Below are 14,803 nucleotides of genomic sequence, written 5' to 3' on the forward strand. Positions count from 1 at the left end.
TTAAGTACTTGAGTATATAGGTTTATTCTGCTCTAGGCACTAGTGCTCTATAATTTAAACAAGTGTTGAAAATTTCAAGATGAAAGCTTAAATAGATCTTCCAAAATCTATCTTTTCGTTAACCTACAACAAGATTTTAAAAAACCAAGAAAACAATACATAAAAAAAAATTCTCAAAAATTTCCAAGTTGGTATGATTCCTCTCCTTCTAGTTCTTTTTCTTTGTCCAAATATCTTTTTCTCTTTGCTCTAATCATTTTTCTTCTTTCCATACTCTTTTTTGTTGGTTTTTTGTTCATATTTTGAATCCGAAGTGTGTCTTTTTTGATTGAACCTATAATTGTTTTTGTTCCAAAAGACAATTTAATTTAATCAAAAAGTCGTACAAGCCCAGATATACCATCATTAAAACTTATTATTGCAGATGCAACTCCAATTTCTAAAGTGGTTTTTGAAACAAAAGTATCTTTTGGACATCTTTTCCACACAATTTAATTCAGACCCTCATTTGGGTTTTGAGTGGATCCATCTAAACAGCGACTAAAAGATCATCACTACGTAAATCCTTAAAAATTGGATAGATTGCAGTTTTCACTGCAATTGGTAAATTAACTGATGGTTTGTACCGCTTGATATTTTTCCAGTAATTATACCAACTATCATTAGCGCAGGGACAAAACTGGTGACAAACTCCAGGATCTTTAATACCTGTACAGTGCCACAATTCTGCCAGTGCTCCTTTTTTCATCATATACAAAGCAATACTTTTGTTACCATTCCAACTTGAAAGAGAGTTTTGGCAAATAGCCATGCCAAAATAGTTCTGCATTTTGTTAACAATATTATCAGTTAATCTTCCCTTTCCGCTAAGTCCTTTGCCATCTGATAAGGTTTTACCTTTCATGCTAACACGAAGTTTGCGGAGCCGTGTACCAAGTCTCTTTTGAACATGACCAATACATTCAGATTTTATAGGTTCCAAATCTTCACCATATGGCTTTGATTCTTTAACTTTTTTAAAGAATTTAGTATCGCCATCGCCAATGTAATGGGAGTACCGAATATTATATTTTTCAATAGATGAAGAAAATATTTCCACCGCACCAGCAGATTCCATTGCTCGTGAACTTTGGGCATTGTTCAATTTACACTCATGCGTTTTGATCCATTTATTGTGCTCATTAGTTCCTTTTCGATTTTCCCAATTTAAACATTCTTTACAAAACTTTGAAAAAACCTTGTAATCAATTAATCGATTTCTGCCGAAATAGCAGTAACAATGCCATCCCAGCGAACAATGGCCACGCTTTTGCCATGAACCATCCAAACTTAATCTACAATCAACAATGTCGGTTTCGATATTACCAGGTTTTAATGAACACCGTAACTCTTTGGCTGCATCACCCATACTAGCAATAGCACTGTCAATATAAAGAGGTTAAAGAAATTTATTAATGTCATCATATGCTGAATGGACTAGTGGTGCAGGTATATTCATAATAGTTGTAAAAGTTTTTAGTGCTTCATGTCCTTTACCCATGTCACGAAATGCGATAACTGATCTTACATTTACTTTGGACAATTTTTTACCACGATTATCTTTACTTGGAAGTTGAATATTAGGAGAAGAAAAACAATTATGAATCCAGGTACAGTTCAAACATGTAAATTGAAACTTAATGTTAAACCCTCTTTTTTCTTGATCTTAATGACAAACAGTTACATCTCTGCTGCTGCATATAGGACATGCACAAACTTTACTTAGCAGCTCCTTGAATTTGTTAAAGTTTAAAAGAAAAAAAAAGTCATCAGGGTCAGTTTTAATATATAAGAGTTTGCTTATTGATCCATTTAATTTTGAAGAACTAGTTGGTGGATTAGACTTTCTTTTTTTCCATTGGCTAAAAACAAAACCTGACAAGGTTCATTGTTTATGTTAGATTCTGCTAAATGAATACTATTATTTAAAGCTGTGTGTTGGTTTTTTGTTTTTTTAAATGAAAAACAAAAAAAATACAATGACAATATATATTTTTGAAATCTATGATAAATTTTGAATGCAAAACAGTTAAAAAAAAATCCTAATTTTTCATGTTTTTTTACCAGCTTACTACCTTAAGGACTCGAGAGTAATGAGTCTTGCTGATTATAGAACTCATAGAAACAATCGAGGATCATGTTTCGAAACAACTTTAAGTTATACTGGAACTAAAAAGGGTTCACTACATATAGACATCTATCTTTTATTTCTAGCTTGTAAACAATGTATCAGAGCTGAAAATGGTCAACTTTTGGAATGTTGTGACAAAAAAAAAGATTTCTGGACCAGAAAGTTTTTTATTTAAAAAACTAAAAATACATTTGAAACTCCTTATTTTCATTATGATACTAAGGAAAAATTTTGATTTTTTATGGATTAAACTAAAAAAACTATTATTGAGTTTTCAGCAGTTAAGTCTCCTAATTTCTGCAAAGAATACATCAAAAGCAAAAAGGTTTTAAAAAATGATAGAAAAGAGCTTGTTTAGCTAGTTGTTGCTTATTTGTTTTCTGGAAATATAAAAATTAGGAAACCAGGGGGCTGTCCATCATGCAAGTTTCCTTGGAAAAGCCATATATTATATCAAAATGCAACTTCTTTCAAATCAGATTATATCTGTTTAGGAAAATAAACTACTTTTAGAAAAAATAAACATCATGGCAGAGTTCAAAGCATGTTTTTATGAAAAATGGTGTTAGCAATCTGATAAGGCTATCAAAGCCCCATATCTGGATATTTTATCAATACATAAAATGCATTTATACAAAAATTTCTATGCCTAACAAGATGCAGTTGAATCAGTATTGAAATCACTTTACAGACATACCAGGTATTTCGATTTTAAAATTGTACCTCTTTCTTTGTTGGGTAAAACGTTCCTAATTAACAGAAAAGTAAGATCTGCCATACTGCAATATGATATGCCAAACTCAGATTACTTTAAAATCAATAACAAATGAAAAACAAATTATCAATTGAAGTCGACAAAAAGATTAGGATTGAAAAAAGAGTTATGTAATGATTCACCCATTTTATCATCACTAGTTGATCATTTCTTATATTTGATGTGTAATAGAATTAAGTTGGATAAACAAAGAGTTAGAGACTGGCTTACCCTCCCACCCCAATATTAGTACGCTTAATCAAGCTTTAAAATCTTCAAAAATTTCGTTAAATCATTAGTCTTTGTAAATGATCCTGCTGAAAGAGCAGTGGGAATGATGCAGTAGTTTGTGATACAAATTAAAGATACAATAAAGAAGAAGTTCAGAAAAGATTGCTCACTGTTGATAAAGCTGTTCAGTATAAATGTGAGGGAAAAAAGTCTTTAAACTCCTCAAAGAACAGGTTATCTGACTCATTTTCTACATTTGCAAAAAAATCTAAAAGTTATTAAATTGAGTTAATTTATTTATTATATGAATGAATTAGAAATTCAATTATTGTTTTTCTACTTCAATAATAAGTGGGTTATTTTAAAAAACATAAAAGGTTTAATTGTATTGTCTAGATATGCAATTATTTTCAAGCAAAACGATGCAGGGAATGAGAAAATATGGAAAAGTTAATTGGTTCTGATTTCTGTGTTTACTGAAAGATGGCCAAAATAAATCATGTCAGTCTATGTTTTTATTTGTTTCTTAACTTTTACCATATTTAAAGATTATACTCGTAAAAACGCTAAAAACAACCTTATGACTTAGTTTTGAATTGTGTTCGCATTAAGACAAGTAAAACTAAGATATAAGTTTCTCTTTCCAATCGCGAAAATTGTTACTTACACCCTCCCTCCTTATATATATATATATATATATATATATATATATATATATATATATATATATATATATATATATATATATATATATATATATATATATATATATATATATATATATATATATATATATATATATATATATATATATGTTTAATTCAGGTACCATTCTAACATAGAGTGTAATACCATGTCTAAAATATTGCTAAAAATGATACTATATAGTCATAGATAGGCTGACCAGAATAGTCTTTTTTTGTTGGAGAGCACAGCGCCAAAAATTATCAAAATTAATTTATTGCTGTACTCTCCCACCTAAAAAAGAATATTCTGGTCACCCTAACCGTAGAATTTATATCTATGGTTGGACTGGAGACAGATTTAGGTAAATATTAGTGACGTAGGCCCACAATATAAAATTTATATACATAAAAAAATTAAAAAGAAATACAATGGGAATTAATAAACATACTATTAATGTAATAAAAAAAGAGTTTGTCTTTTTAATAATTGCAACAAAAATCAAAATTAAGTAATCAAAAATAATTAAATAAATGTTATTAATTAAACAATTTTTTTAATATTTATTTTTTTTCTCTCATATCAATTACTATAATATAGCCAACTTTATCTGATTATGGGCATATTTATTTCCAAATGTTTTTGATTTAAACGATTTCTGAGTCTTTAAAATATATTTTAACTTTAAAAATGATCTCTCTCAAGATACTTGTGTTGATGATATAATAATAATAAATTTGTACGCTAAAAATAAGTTTGAGTATGCTAGTGTATCCAGATGAAATTTTTGCAAAACTGTATAATAGTATACAATACAATTTCTACATGGTTTCAATTAATACAGTAAGTATTAATCTCTTCATCATTTTTTTATCACAAAACAAAATATCTTCTGCTAAAGTGCCATTAAAAACTGTGCATTTTGAAAATATTGAAAATATATCGAAAAATTTGAAAATAACTAATATGTTCAGCATTCAAAATTTTCTTTGTAATATTTCTTTTTAATTTTTGGTTTATTAAATTGGTTAAAGGTACAAAAATGTGATTAATTATATTCAATGCCGTGGATACTAGGTCCAAGGCTCTCCATCTCCTAAAAACCTGTCTTAAGGGCCCCAAAATCTTGAAAACTTTTCCATTAGGTTTTACTAAAAAAAAAAAAAAGCAACTTTCATTTGTAAAAGCGCCCCTAAATTTGTATATAGGCCCTCTAAATTTGCAGCCTCCGCCCAATTGGAGTGTGTGGGGGAGCCTAGTCACGGCTCTGGGTATATTAGTAATTTAAATTAATGGCAAATTATTTAGATCTAAATGGAACATAAGAGAATCATTTTTTAAAAATCGTTCATTCATGTTACTGGAAACTGCATCCATTATAACATTATATACACTTATACAAAATCCATCATTAGAATGATCTATTATATTTCTTTTATTTGTTTAACATATCATTATTTCAATGGATTGCAGTTAGTGTAGTGTTTCTTTGGTATCTAATTTCTTTGATAATTTTTCCAGATTTGAGATTTCATAGAAAGTCTGCAGAACATCAACAAAAAATAGTACTCCGGAGGTATTATTGAATGTAACAAAGATTTTTCTTAATGTCTTATATTTGGGTCAAAAACGAGTTTCTCCAATAGCAATTTAAATTTACTGAGTTTACACTCGCCATACGTTGAGTGTTTATAAGATTCTTTTAAATAAACTGCACATGTATTTAAGGTACTAAACAGTGAGATAGCTTTTTTGTCTTTTTTGTAATCTCCGTAACAAATAAATTTAACAAATGTGCATAACACCAAATATGAATTTGATTTGTTGAAACTTGATTTAACCATGTATTAAAACTTTTACATGTACCATGTTTGCTGCACCATCAGTTTAACTTACGAGATTGCTCCTGGTTTTGTTCGTGCTAATTTTGCCCTGGGAATTTGTACTATTTTTAACACATTCTTTTATGTGCATTTTTAACAAGGGATCAATTTTACTTATTAATAAAAGTAGTTCTAAAAAATTGCCATGATCTAAATTTTCGTACATCAAGTTAAATACAGATTTATTTAAACTGCGATAACTAAGTCCTTGTTTACCAATTAATTTTATAGCTTCAATTATTATTTTGAGTATTTGTCAATTTCTATTGACATTTACTTGGTTTTTTAAATATACTAATTTTGTCCTTGTCGTTAGTTTTTAAAATGTATGCTTCGATACATGTAGTATGAAGTGAAGACACTTCTTGTTCTGCAATTTTTTGATAAACATGTCTAGCATTTTTAATATCATAACCATTTATAAAAAAAGAGTTATCAAACTTTGTATTAAAACAAAACGAACAATAAAACTATTTATTACTCTTTTGACATTTAAAGCCAACCAATCGAAGACTGTGTTTCCTAAAATATACATTTGATCATTTAAGTTAAATTTATGTAATGAAGGGATGAAATTTCAAAAACTGAGTTAAACTTTTGTTTGTCGGTTTAATTATTATTGTTTTGATTTGACCAATTAACGAAGTTCAGACAATAAATAAATCAGTTTGATAAAAAGTTATAATAAAGTGAAGAGAAAAAATAGAAAAAAAAAAAACTTAACTTTATTTGTGGCGCAAAAAGGCCCACGGGGATATTGGGCCGGTAGGCCCACCGTAATACTCTCGGTATCTCGGTGAGCTAGTTCAGCACTGTCGGTATCCCTATATACTATATATACTGTCGGCATCCCTATATAGCCATATAATCATATTAAGATACTAAATTACATCTTAAATAACCCTGATAGAGTTTTCAGCCTAAAGTTAATACAATCTTTCATATTAATATTTTTTTTTTTTTTAGAAATATTTATTCGTCATTTATAAACATTTTACAACGTTCTTGTTTTACAATTTCTACCAATAAAATTTAAATAAAAAAAATTATTAACGACAGGAGCAAGTAGAAGGCAGAAGTCTTGTCACCAAGCCCCGATAGTAAGGGTAAAATATTTTTTACAAATACTCGTTATATAAAACAAGTTAATACATAATTACAACAAGAATACGACAAATTGTAAAAATTAAATAAATACATACAGTAAGAAATATTACAAGATTTCTTTTTTTACTTAAAAATACAAAAATGTGTTTGTGTCTGTTAATTCAAGTAAATACTGTTTAATTATATTTTAAAAAAAATTATTGAAGTTATACTTTTCAAATTTTCCTTAAGAACTATGTTCCACAGACGAGGTCCGCTATATGAAATTGAGTAATCAGATGTTTTGAAAGTTGACTTAGGTAAGTTAAAATTATGGGTAGAGCACCTCGTTAAATATTTATGATTAATTTTGAGAAATCGGTTATTAAAGAATTTTGGAAGCATGTCATTTTGATATTTAAACATAAAACAAGTTTTGGAACACGTTTAGCTCATAGACATTAATAGCTTTAATTTCCCGGAGTAACGGCTTGGAGTGGGCATACTTATGCATATTACATATAATTCTACTGGCTTGTTTTTGCTTAATATATATATTTTTAGATGCTGAAGGGCAAGTACTTGCCAAAGCAATATTACAATAGCTTATGTAACTATGGATAAAAGAGTAATATAAATCTATTAAATGTTTTTTACTTAGTAGGTGTTTTGATTTATGCATAATGCCTATAGATTTAGATATTTTGTTTTCAACTAGTGTAGTATGATTTTTCCAATTAAGATGTTCGTCAAATATTATTTCAAAGATTATAAGTGATGAAACTCTGTTTACTATATTGTTATTTACTATTAGCTGATGAAGTTGCAGAGGCAAGATTTAGATTGGTGATGAAATAAAATGTACTTAGTTTTACTGATATTCAAAGAGAGTTTGTTTGATTTAATCCAGTCATTAAGGTTTTCCAGCTCACGATTTACTGTAAAGAAAATTGTTTTTATATTGGAATGAGTATAAAAAAGATTTGTGTCACCAGCAAAAAGAACAAAATTAAGCATGTTTGAAGATAGGTAGATATCATTTACGTAAATCAGAAATAGTAAGGGCCCAAGAATAGAGCCTTGAGGCTCTATTCTTGGCCCTTATCATTATATAGTATCATATTATCGTTATAGGTATCAAATGATGATGATGATGATGATGATGATGATGATGATGATGATGATGATCATGATGATGATTATGTTGATTATGATGATGTTTATATATAATTATACATGCATATGTATTTTAATATATAAGCATCAATGAATACGAGTTCTCTCAATAATAACTTTTTCATTATTCTTAAGAAATTTTCGTTTTTTGATACTAAAATGCTATCTTCAGCTTTAATTTCAAACTATTAATTTTATATATTTACAATCATACTGTAACTTCACTTTTTAATGGCTTCTTTAAAATTCGCTTTAGATAGGCTTCTTTAATGTTACGTTGGTATAAAATATGGCGTCCAGAATTGCGTTTTTTACACATCATCTAAATTCATATCTCCGTTCTTAGGTCTGCATTTGTTAAACTGAATTTCAATTGATTTACCAATGTGATACCCAATTGCAGGTTGTTGCCATTTTTCTTCAAATGCATTTTTTTGGTGTTGTTTTGTTCTTGTTTCTATTTTAATTTTTGTTTGTTGAACAAATTCCGCAAAAAAAAAAAAAAAAAAGCAGCAGTTTAAATCATAACCAAAGATAAGCATTCAAACAAATTAATGAGGAAAAAAACATTGGTATATAATCTTTTGATAAAGGAGCAGATTTTGTTAGAATAGAACACAACAAAGTCTTAGGCAAAATTTGCCAAGAAATTGGCAAAACAAAGATGAATAAAAACAACCCGACTATTAAATTTACTACTAAAATTAGAACTTATCTTTCAAAATTGAATAAAAAAGGGCAATTTACCAAAAATAATATGAAAGTCTTTACGCAAGCGACCTAATACCGCCACGTATTTATGGTGTAATTAAAACGCGCAAACCAGAAAAATCATACCCTATGCGATAAGTTGTTTCAGCCATCGGGACATCAAGTTATAAAGTATCACAATATTTAGTAAATATATTTTAACCAATTTTAAATTAAAACATAAAAAAGTTAAAAGATTCGTAAACTTTTGTAAAAACATTGATAAAGAGTTTTATCAATTCGCTCTTAAAAATTTTTAAATAAAGAAATGGTTGATGCAATTATGCCAAGTATATCACTACCGTGGATCCCAATATCATCACCAAAACTTCGAAAATTTTTTAGGAAAGTAGGTTACAAGACCGTCTTTAAATCTAGTGCAAATCTTAAATCTTTGTTAATCTCACGCAACAAAACAAAACTACCATCAAATAGCTTTCCCAAAGTATACGTAATAGAATGCTAATGTAAACAAAAATACACTGGCAAAACAAAAATAAAAATAGCAACAACAAATGTCCATGCAATATAAAATGGAGCAAGTAAAAACGTTAGAAATAGAATCTAAAAAATTTGAAAGAAAAGTTCGAAAATCTATTGAAATTCAGTTTAACAAATGCGGACCGAAGAGCGGAGGTATGAGTTTAGATGATAGTCAATCTTTAAAAACGCAATTCTGGATTTTTATTTTTATTTTTAAAGTAATTCTTGGTATAGAGGACTTTTTTAAAAATTGACGTTTATGCTCCTCCGCTTGGAAACTCGTGTCGTCGGCCCTGGTTGAGAAACGAATTCAATCAATCAATCAAATTTATTGACAGGCTCAAGGCTCAAGATAATAAATATACAATGGGTAAAATAAAGTGGATAAAAAAAAAATAATGCACTTGAATATAAAGAAAACCCAAAGAAAAAAAATTTAAAGTGTTATAAGTATGACTCAGCTCTTCATTTAAACATCAGTGGAGACTTCAAGAACCTGTCAAGTTAAGCTTTTATGATGAGGTTCTCACTATTCTGTAGTAGTAGCAATGATGATTATTGTTGCTAACAAATAATAGCATTAAATGAATGAGCGCCATACATTTTTAGATTTATTATGCTTAGCCTTTTTTTTTTCTTTTTTTTTTTTATAATTACTAACTTTTTTATTTACTTCTTCGGTATTAAAAACTTCGTATCTATATAATCTATATAATTTATAGTATAATTTATAGAAAATTTATATAATTTAAAATTTAATATCATCGTTTATTATATTTAAAGTGCATTCATATTTATATAATTTGAAACTATTGCTCACTGAGTGCAATCAAGTCATTAAACACAGGTATAAAAGTTTATTGACTTTCCTTTCAAATTTTTGGGTTCTAAATAGTTTGCTTATCTTAAATAGGTATGTGTGCAACACGCATACCTATTTAAGGTATGCGTGTTGCACACATAGACAAACTATTTAAAACTCGAAAACACACATGTTGCATCACAAGTTCGAGTTCAAGTTGCATCACAAGTTCGAGTTTTAAATAGTTTGTCTATACGAAAAAATAAGTGAACGGCTCAGCAATTTTGTTTCTTTTACATTTATTGAAGGCTAAAACAAAAAATCTTTAAAAATCCGTTTTGTAAAGAACTTTGTGCTCTATTTAAAAGTGTAAAAATTGTTTTTAAAAATTTAATTTTGCCTTAGCAAACCTCAAAATTCTCACCGTCGTAAAAAAAAAAGTTTTTTTTCTAAAAAATCAACTTCAAAATTCTCAAAACTAAAATTGAATTTTACTAAACAAAAAAGGCCGTTTTGTAAAAAATTTTATGACGATCAAGATTCTCTTTTGAAAATTGAATTTGCTAGTTCCAAAAAAAAGTTATGAGCAAAAAACTAATATATTTTTCGGGAGAAGAGTAAACAAGACAAAGACATCAATAGGTGCAAAATGTGTCGCAGAGTTTGGGAAGAAGCATTGCCAACTCAAAACAAAATATGGTACCAATGTGAAGCTTTTAATTGCAAGTCTTGGGTTTGTTGATCGTGTTTACCCAAAAAATACAAAATTGGTGAAGAGTTTTTTTGCATGAAAAAATACCGCGAACCTGCTTCTGCCGATGAAACAACTCTTTTTTTTAAATTAATAAATAGTTTTTTTCGTATATTTGATTAAAATAGTTTTTTGTAAACTTAATTTCTACTAAGATTAGTTATCATTTTATTTTTAATTAATTTTGCTTGATTTTCCTAATATCCTTATTTAGTTTTAACTTTCTTAGTATCTTAAAAAATTATTATCAAAAACTAGTTTACTTTTTCCCAATTATAAGGGGAAAAGTAGACTTTTTTTTCTTTATAAAAATCGATTTTTTTTTAAATTTTCTAAATATTTTTTTTTAATTTTTATATGTTTTATATAATGTAAAAAATTCTCTTTAAAACAAAAAAAAATAAACATAAAATATATTTTCTTTAAAAAAATATTCGAATTTGAAGCTAAACCGTTTACTTTTACCCCAATTTACTCTGTTCATGATTTTTTTACTAAAACTTATTAATTTTAGTATATATTAATATTGAGTAAAGAAAAGCAAGAGCTATATTAAAGGGCGTATAACACTATAAACTTTAAGCTGTGCTAGTTTGAGAAATTTCACAGCTAAACCACGGCTCACGCCATGTTCATTTCAAGTTTTATTTTCTGGAAAAACAAATTTTGAGTTGAAATTTGCAAATTGGATTCAAGTATAAATATTAAGCTGTTAAATCTGTTACTTTATTATTTGTAATAAGATTCCATTCAATATTCTTCATATTTATTCACGATTTGTCTTCAAGTTTGAAGAAAAAAGTAATTTATTTCCAAATTTTCTAAATGTCTGCGTTTATGCACTTTTTACATAACTTTGAATTTTACTGAAATTTTTTGTTTACAAAAAAAAAAGTTACATTTGTATGTGTTTAAACATTTTAACCTTTTCAGATACAAATGTTAAACAAATAGATTATAGCAAATGATTTGCTATAATCTATTCAAACTCACGTTTAATATTTTTTTATATAAAAAATCTTAATATTTCAAGAGTAGATCAGATTAATTAATCATCAACATCAAATTCATTTTTAAAACTTTAAATACATTTTTTTTTAAACAAAATAAATATTTAAAAGCAAATTATTTAGCGACACTGTAACAATACACACGTGCGAGCGAGCGTGCTTACATGTATACTTTATAAATATTTGGTATTTTTATTATTATGAAATAAAAAATTTTATTTAAAGATAGTTTGCAAAGTTTGCAGAGAGTAGAGCTTCATTCAAAATTCTTAAAATAATATTAATTCAAAATGCTTTATATAGTGTTTTTGCAATAATTAAATATATTTTAACGTCACCGCATTTAAGATTACTCGAAAAAAATATGTTTAAGCAAAAATATGTTTAACCAAAAAATATGTTAAACCAAATTCCAAAAGAACATTCCAAAAGTTTCTTACTATAAAGATTTTTCAATTTTCCTAAAAAAATAATTTCAAGTACAACAAAAACGTTTTATTTTTTAAATAAAATTTGTTTTCAAAAATATTTAATCGAATGTATTTTTCAAAAATAGTTTTGAAAGAGGCTGCAACACTAATCCTAACACTTATGAAAAATTTATGAGTTTTGAACACTAATACTATGCCTTAGGTTTTAACACTAATGCTTTGTGTTACCCTTTAAAATGCTACCATAAATATAATTCCTTAGTACTTCAAGAAATATTAAAAAAATATTGTCTTAAAGAATTATTAAACTTTGATAAAATTGAATAAATAATGTGTTAATACTTCTTCAATATAAGATTGCAAGTAAGTCGAAAGGTTATCGCAAGGTTATCGCAAGATTAGTAACAAATTAGCGAAGATCATTAATGTCAAAGAGGTATTTTCAAAGCATTTTTGCTGCAACAGGTTTTAACGAAATATACTAAAAGGTAGGAAAGCATACCGTCATTTTGAGCTTGTATCCCCCAAATTACAAGAAACAAATAATATGTATTTTGCAAGCTTAACATAACATTCATATTTTTGGCTAGAAACGGCTTTAAAGCCGGTAACGTAAGTATCTAAAGAAAATCTTCTCTCTTTTTTCAAGTTTTAACTTTGTCTCTTACTTTCTAAAAATGACAAAAATATTTTGTGTGTTTCACACATTATTTGCTACTTAAGGTAAGGTAAACCCCAGATTTGCTTTTATCTATTATTTTTTTATTAATGTTTAGGAAATCAGAACAATGTTATTTACTCATTTTGGGTAAACAAAGACTATCCAAATAAATAATTAACAATACATTGCCGGAAACCACAGAATATTTCCACTGGATATAGCAAAATTTACACTGTTAATTTAAATCAAGAATGTTAGCTTAAAGATTTACAGCGCTTGATAATCTAAACTATCAAGATGAGTAACATTTTTAAAGTGGTTATAGAAAATAATAACTTTTCAGCAATTCTTATTTTAAAGCTAGTCTTAAAGATAAAACGTCGTCAAAATGTTAATTTTAACGACGTTAATACAATACAATTTAGATGACATTAATACAATAATCGATTGTAGCGAATATAATTATATTCGCTACAATCATATTATAAACTAAAAAGGAACTTTTTTGAGTAAAACCAGATGAACCCAGGATTTGTTTGTGACTGCTGTGTCAAGCCGCTCAATAGTCAGACTTAAATTAGCCAATTATAGAGCTATTAATATAACATCTATATGTGTCAACTATAAATAAATTACAAATGAATAAATAATAATAGTCATAAAGAAACTATTTATAAAAAAACTTCGAAAAAGTTATTTATAATCTCCTATAAATTTCTCAATTTCTTATTAAAATGGTAAGAAATGCAAAAATATTTTTAAGAATTTTGAACAAAGTTAAACTATTTTTTCGTTTTTGTTTTGTTTTTTGTTTTTTTGGTTAACTTTAGGCAAAATAAAATCAGGAAAATGAAGTAAATAGATTTTATTAAACACAAACCCAAAATATTTTTGAATATATTGGTTTCACGGTAATCCACTTTGCCTCAGAGAGGTGATAAAGTGGCAAAAACTCCTGATTTTAAATTATGAATTACTTTTTTAAAATATTTTCGACATATATATTAGTGATGTTAGGGTATTGGGATAGCAAATTTATTGAGTTAAGGTTTAAATAAGGCTTTCACTGTGCATAATAATAGAAAAGGTAAAACTCCGTGAATTTCGCGACATATTTATTTACATTTCAAAATAATATTAAGGCCAAAAAAATATGTTCTCTCTAAAACTATCATGCTTGGGAATCCTTTTATATTTAATAAAAGAAAAATTTTATTAAGTTATGCAAAAAAGTCTTTTATTTGTATATATAAAATCATAATTAAAGACTTATAAAACTTAAGTTTTTTTTTTTAATCAACTTCTCCTTTTAAAGTTTACTATGAAAAAAATCCAATAATCTTACCAGATTTATTTTGGTTTTTACACTATCCCATAATCTTACCAGATTTATTTTGGTTTTTACACTATCCCATAATCTTACCAGATTTATTTTTACACTATCAAACGCAATATAAAAAAATCTAGCTGCACAAAATTGCACAACTTTGTTTAAAAAATTGCACAACTTTGTTTAAAAAATTGCACAACTTTGTTTGAAAAATTGCACAACTTGCATTTAACTTGCATTTAAAATTTTAACTTACTGTTAAAAAACAATAAAAAATATAGTTTTTTTTTTCTAAAATACAGCTTTTTTTACCTACGAAAAGGCTCAAATATTACAGTATTACAGGAGTCTAAATATTTAATAAAGTCAATTATTGATATAATCACTTTGTTATGTCACTCGTATTTAATACTCAAGTATTAAAGTAATTCGCATTTAATACTTAAGTTTTTCCACTACAGTGGAAAGGAGTAAATAAAAATCTCTAAAGAACAAGAAGAAAATTTTTTTATGTCTTGTAAAGCCAAAGCTGTTTAACCGTATTTGAGCTGTTTAACTGTATTTGAGCTGTTTAAGGTTAAATAAATGTATTAAATAATAA

The 14,803-nt window shown here is 27.1% G+C and overlaps 1 protein-coding gene across 1 annotated transcript in view; it reads right to left on the bottom strand.

Moving 5' to 3' along the window:
- LOC100201106 (collagen alpha-2(I) chain) overlaps positions 1-12,966 on the bottom strand; it is a 73,121-nt gene extending 60,155 nt beyond the window's left edge. The window contains exon 1 of the mRNA XM_065810747.1: positions 12,714-12,966. Coding sequence (XP_065666819.1) covers positions 12,714-12,789 — 76 coding nt within the window. The 5' untranslated portion in view covers positions 12,790-12,966. The remainder of the gene's footprint in view (positions 1-12,713) is intronic.
- Between the last annotated feature and the right edge of the window lie 1,837 nt (positions 12,967-14,803).

The sequence above is a fragment of the Hydra vulgaris genome, chromosome 11 (genome assembly GCF_038396675.1).
Source record: "Hydra vulgaris chromosome 11, alternate assembly HydraT2T_AEP".
Lineage (NCBI taxonomy): Eukaryota > Metazoa > Cnidaria > Hydrozoa > Anthoathecata > Hydridae > Hydra > Hydra vulgaris.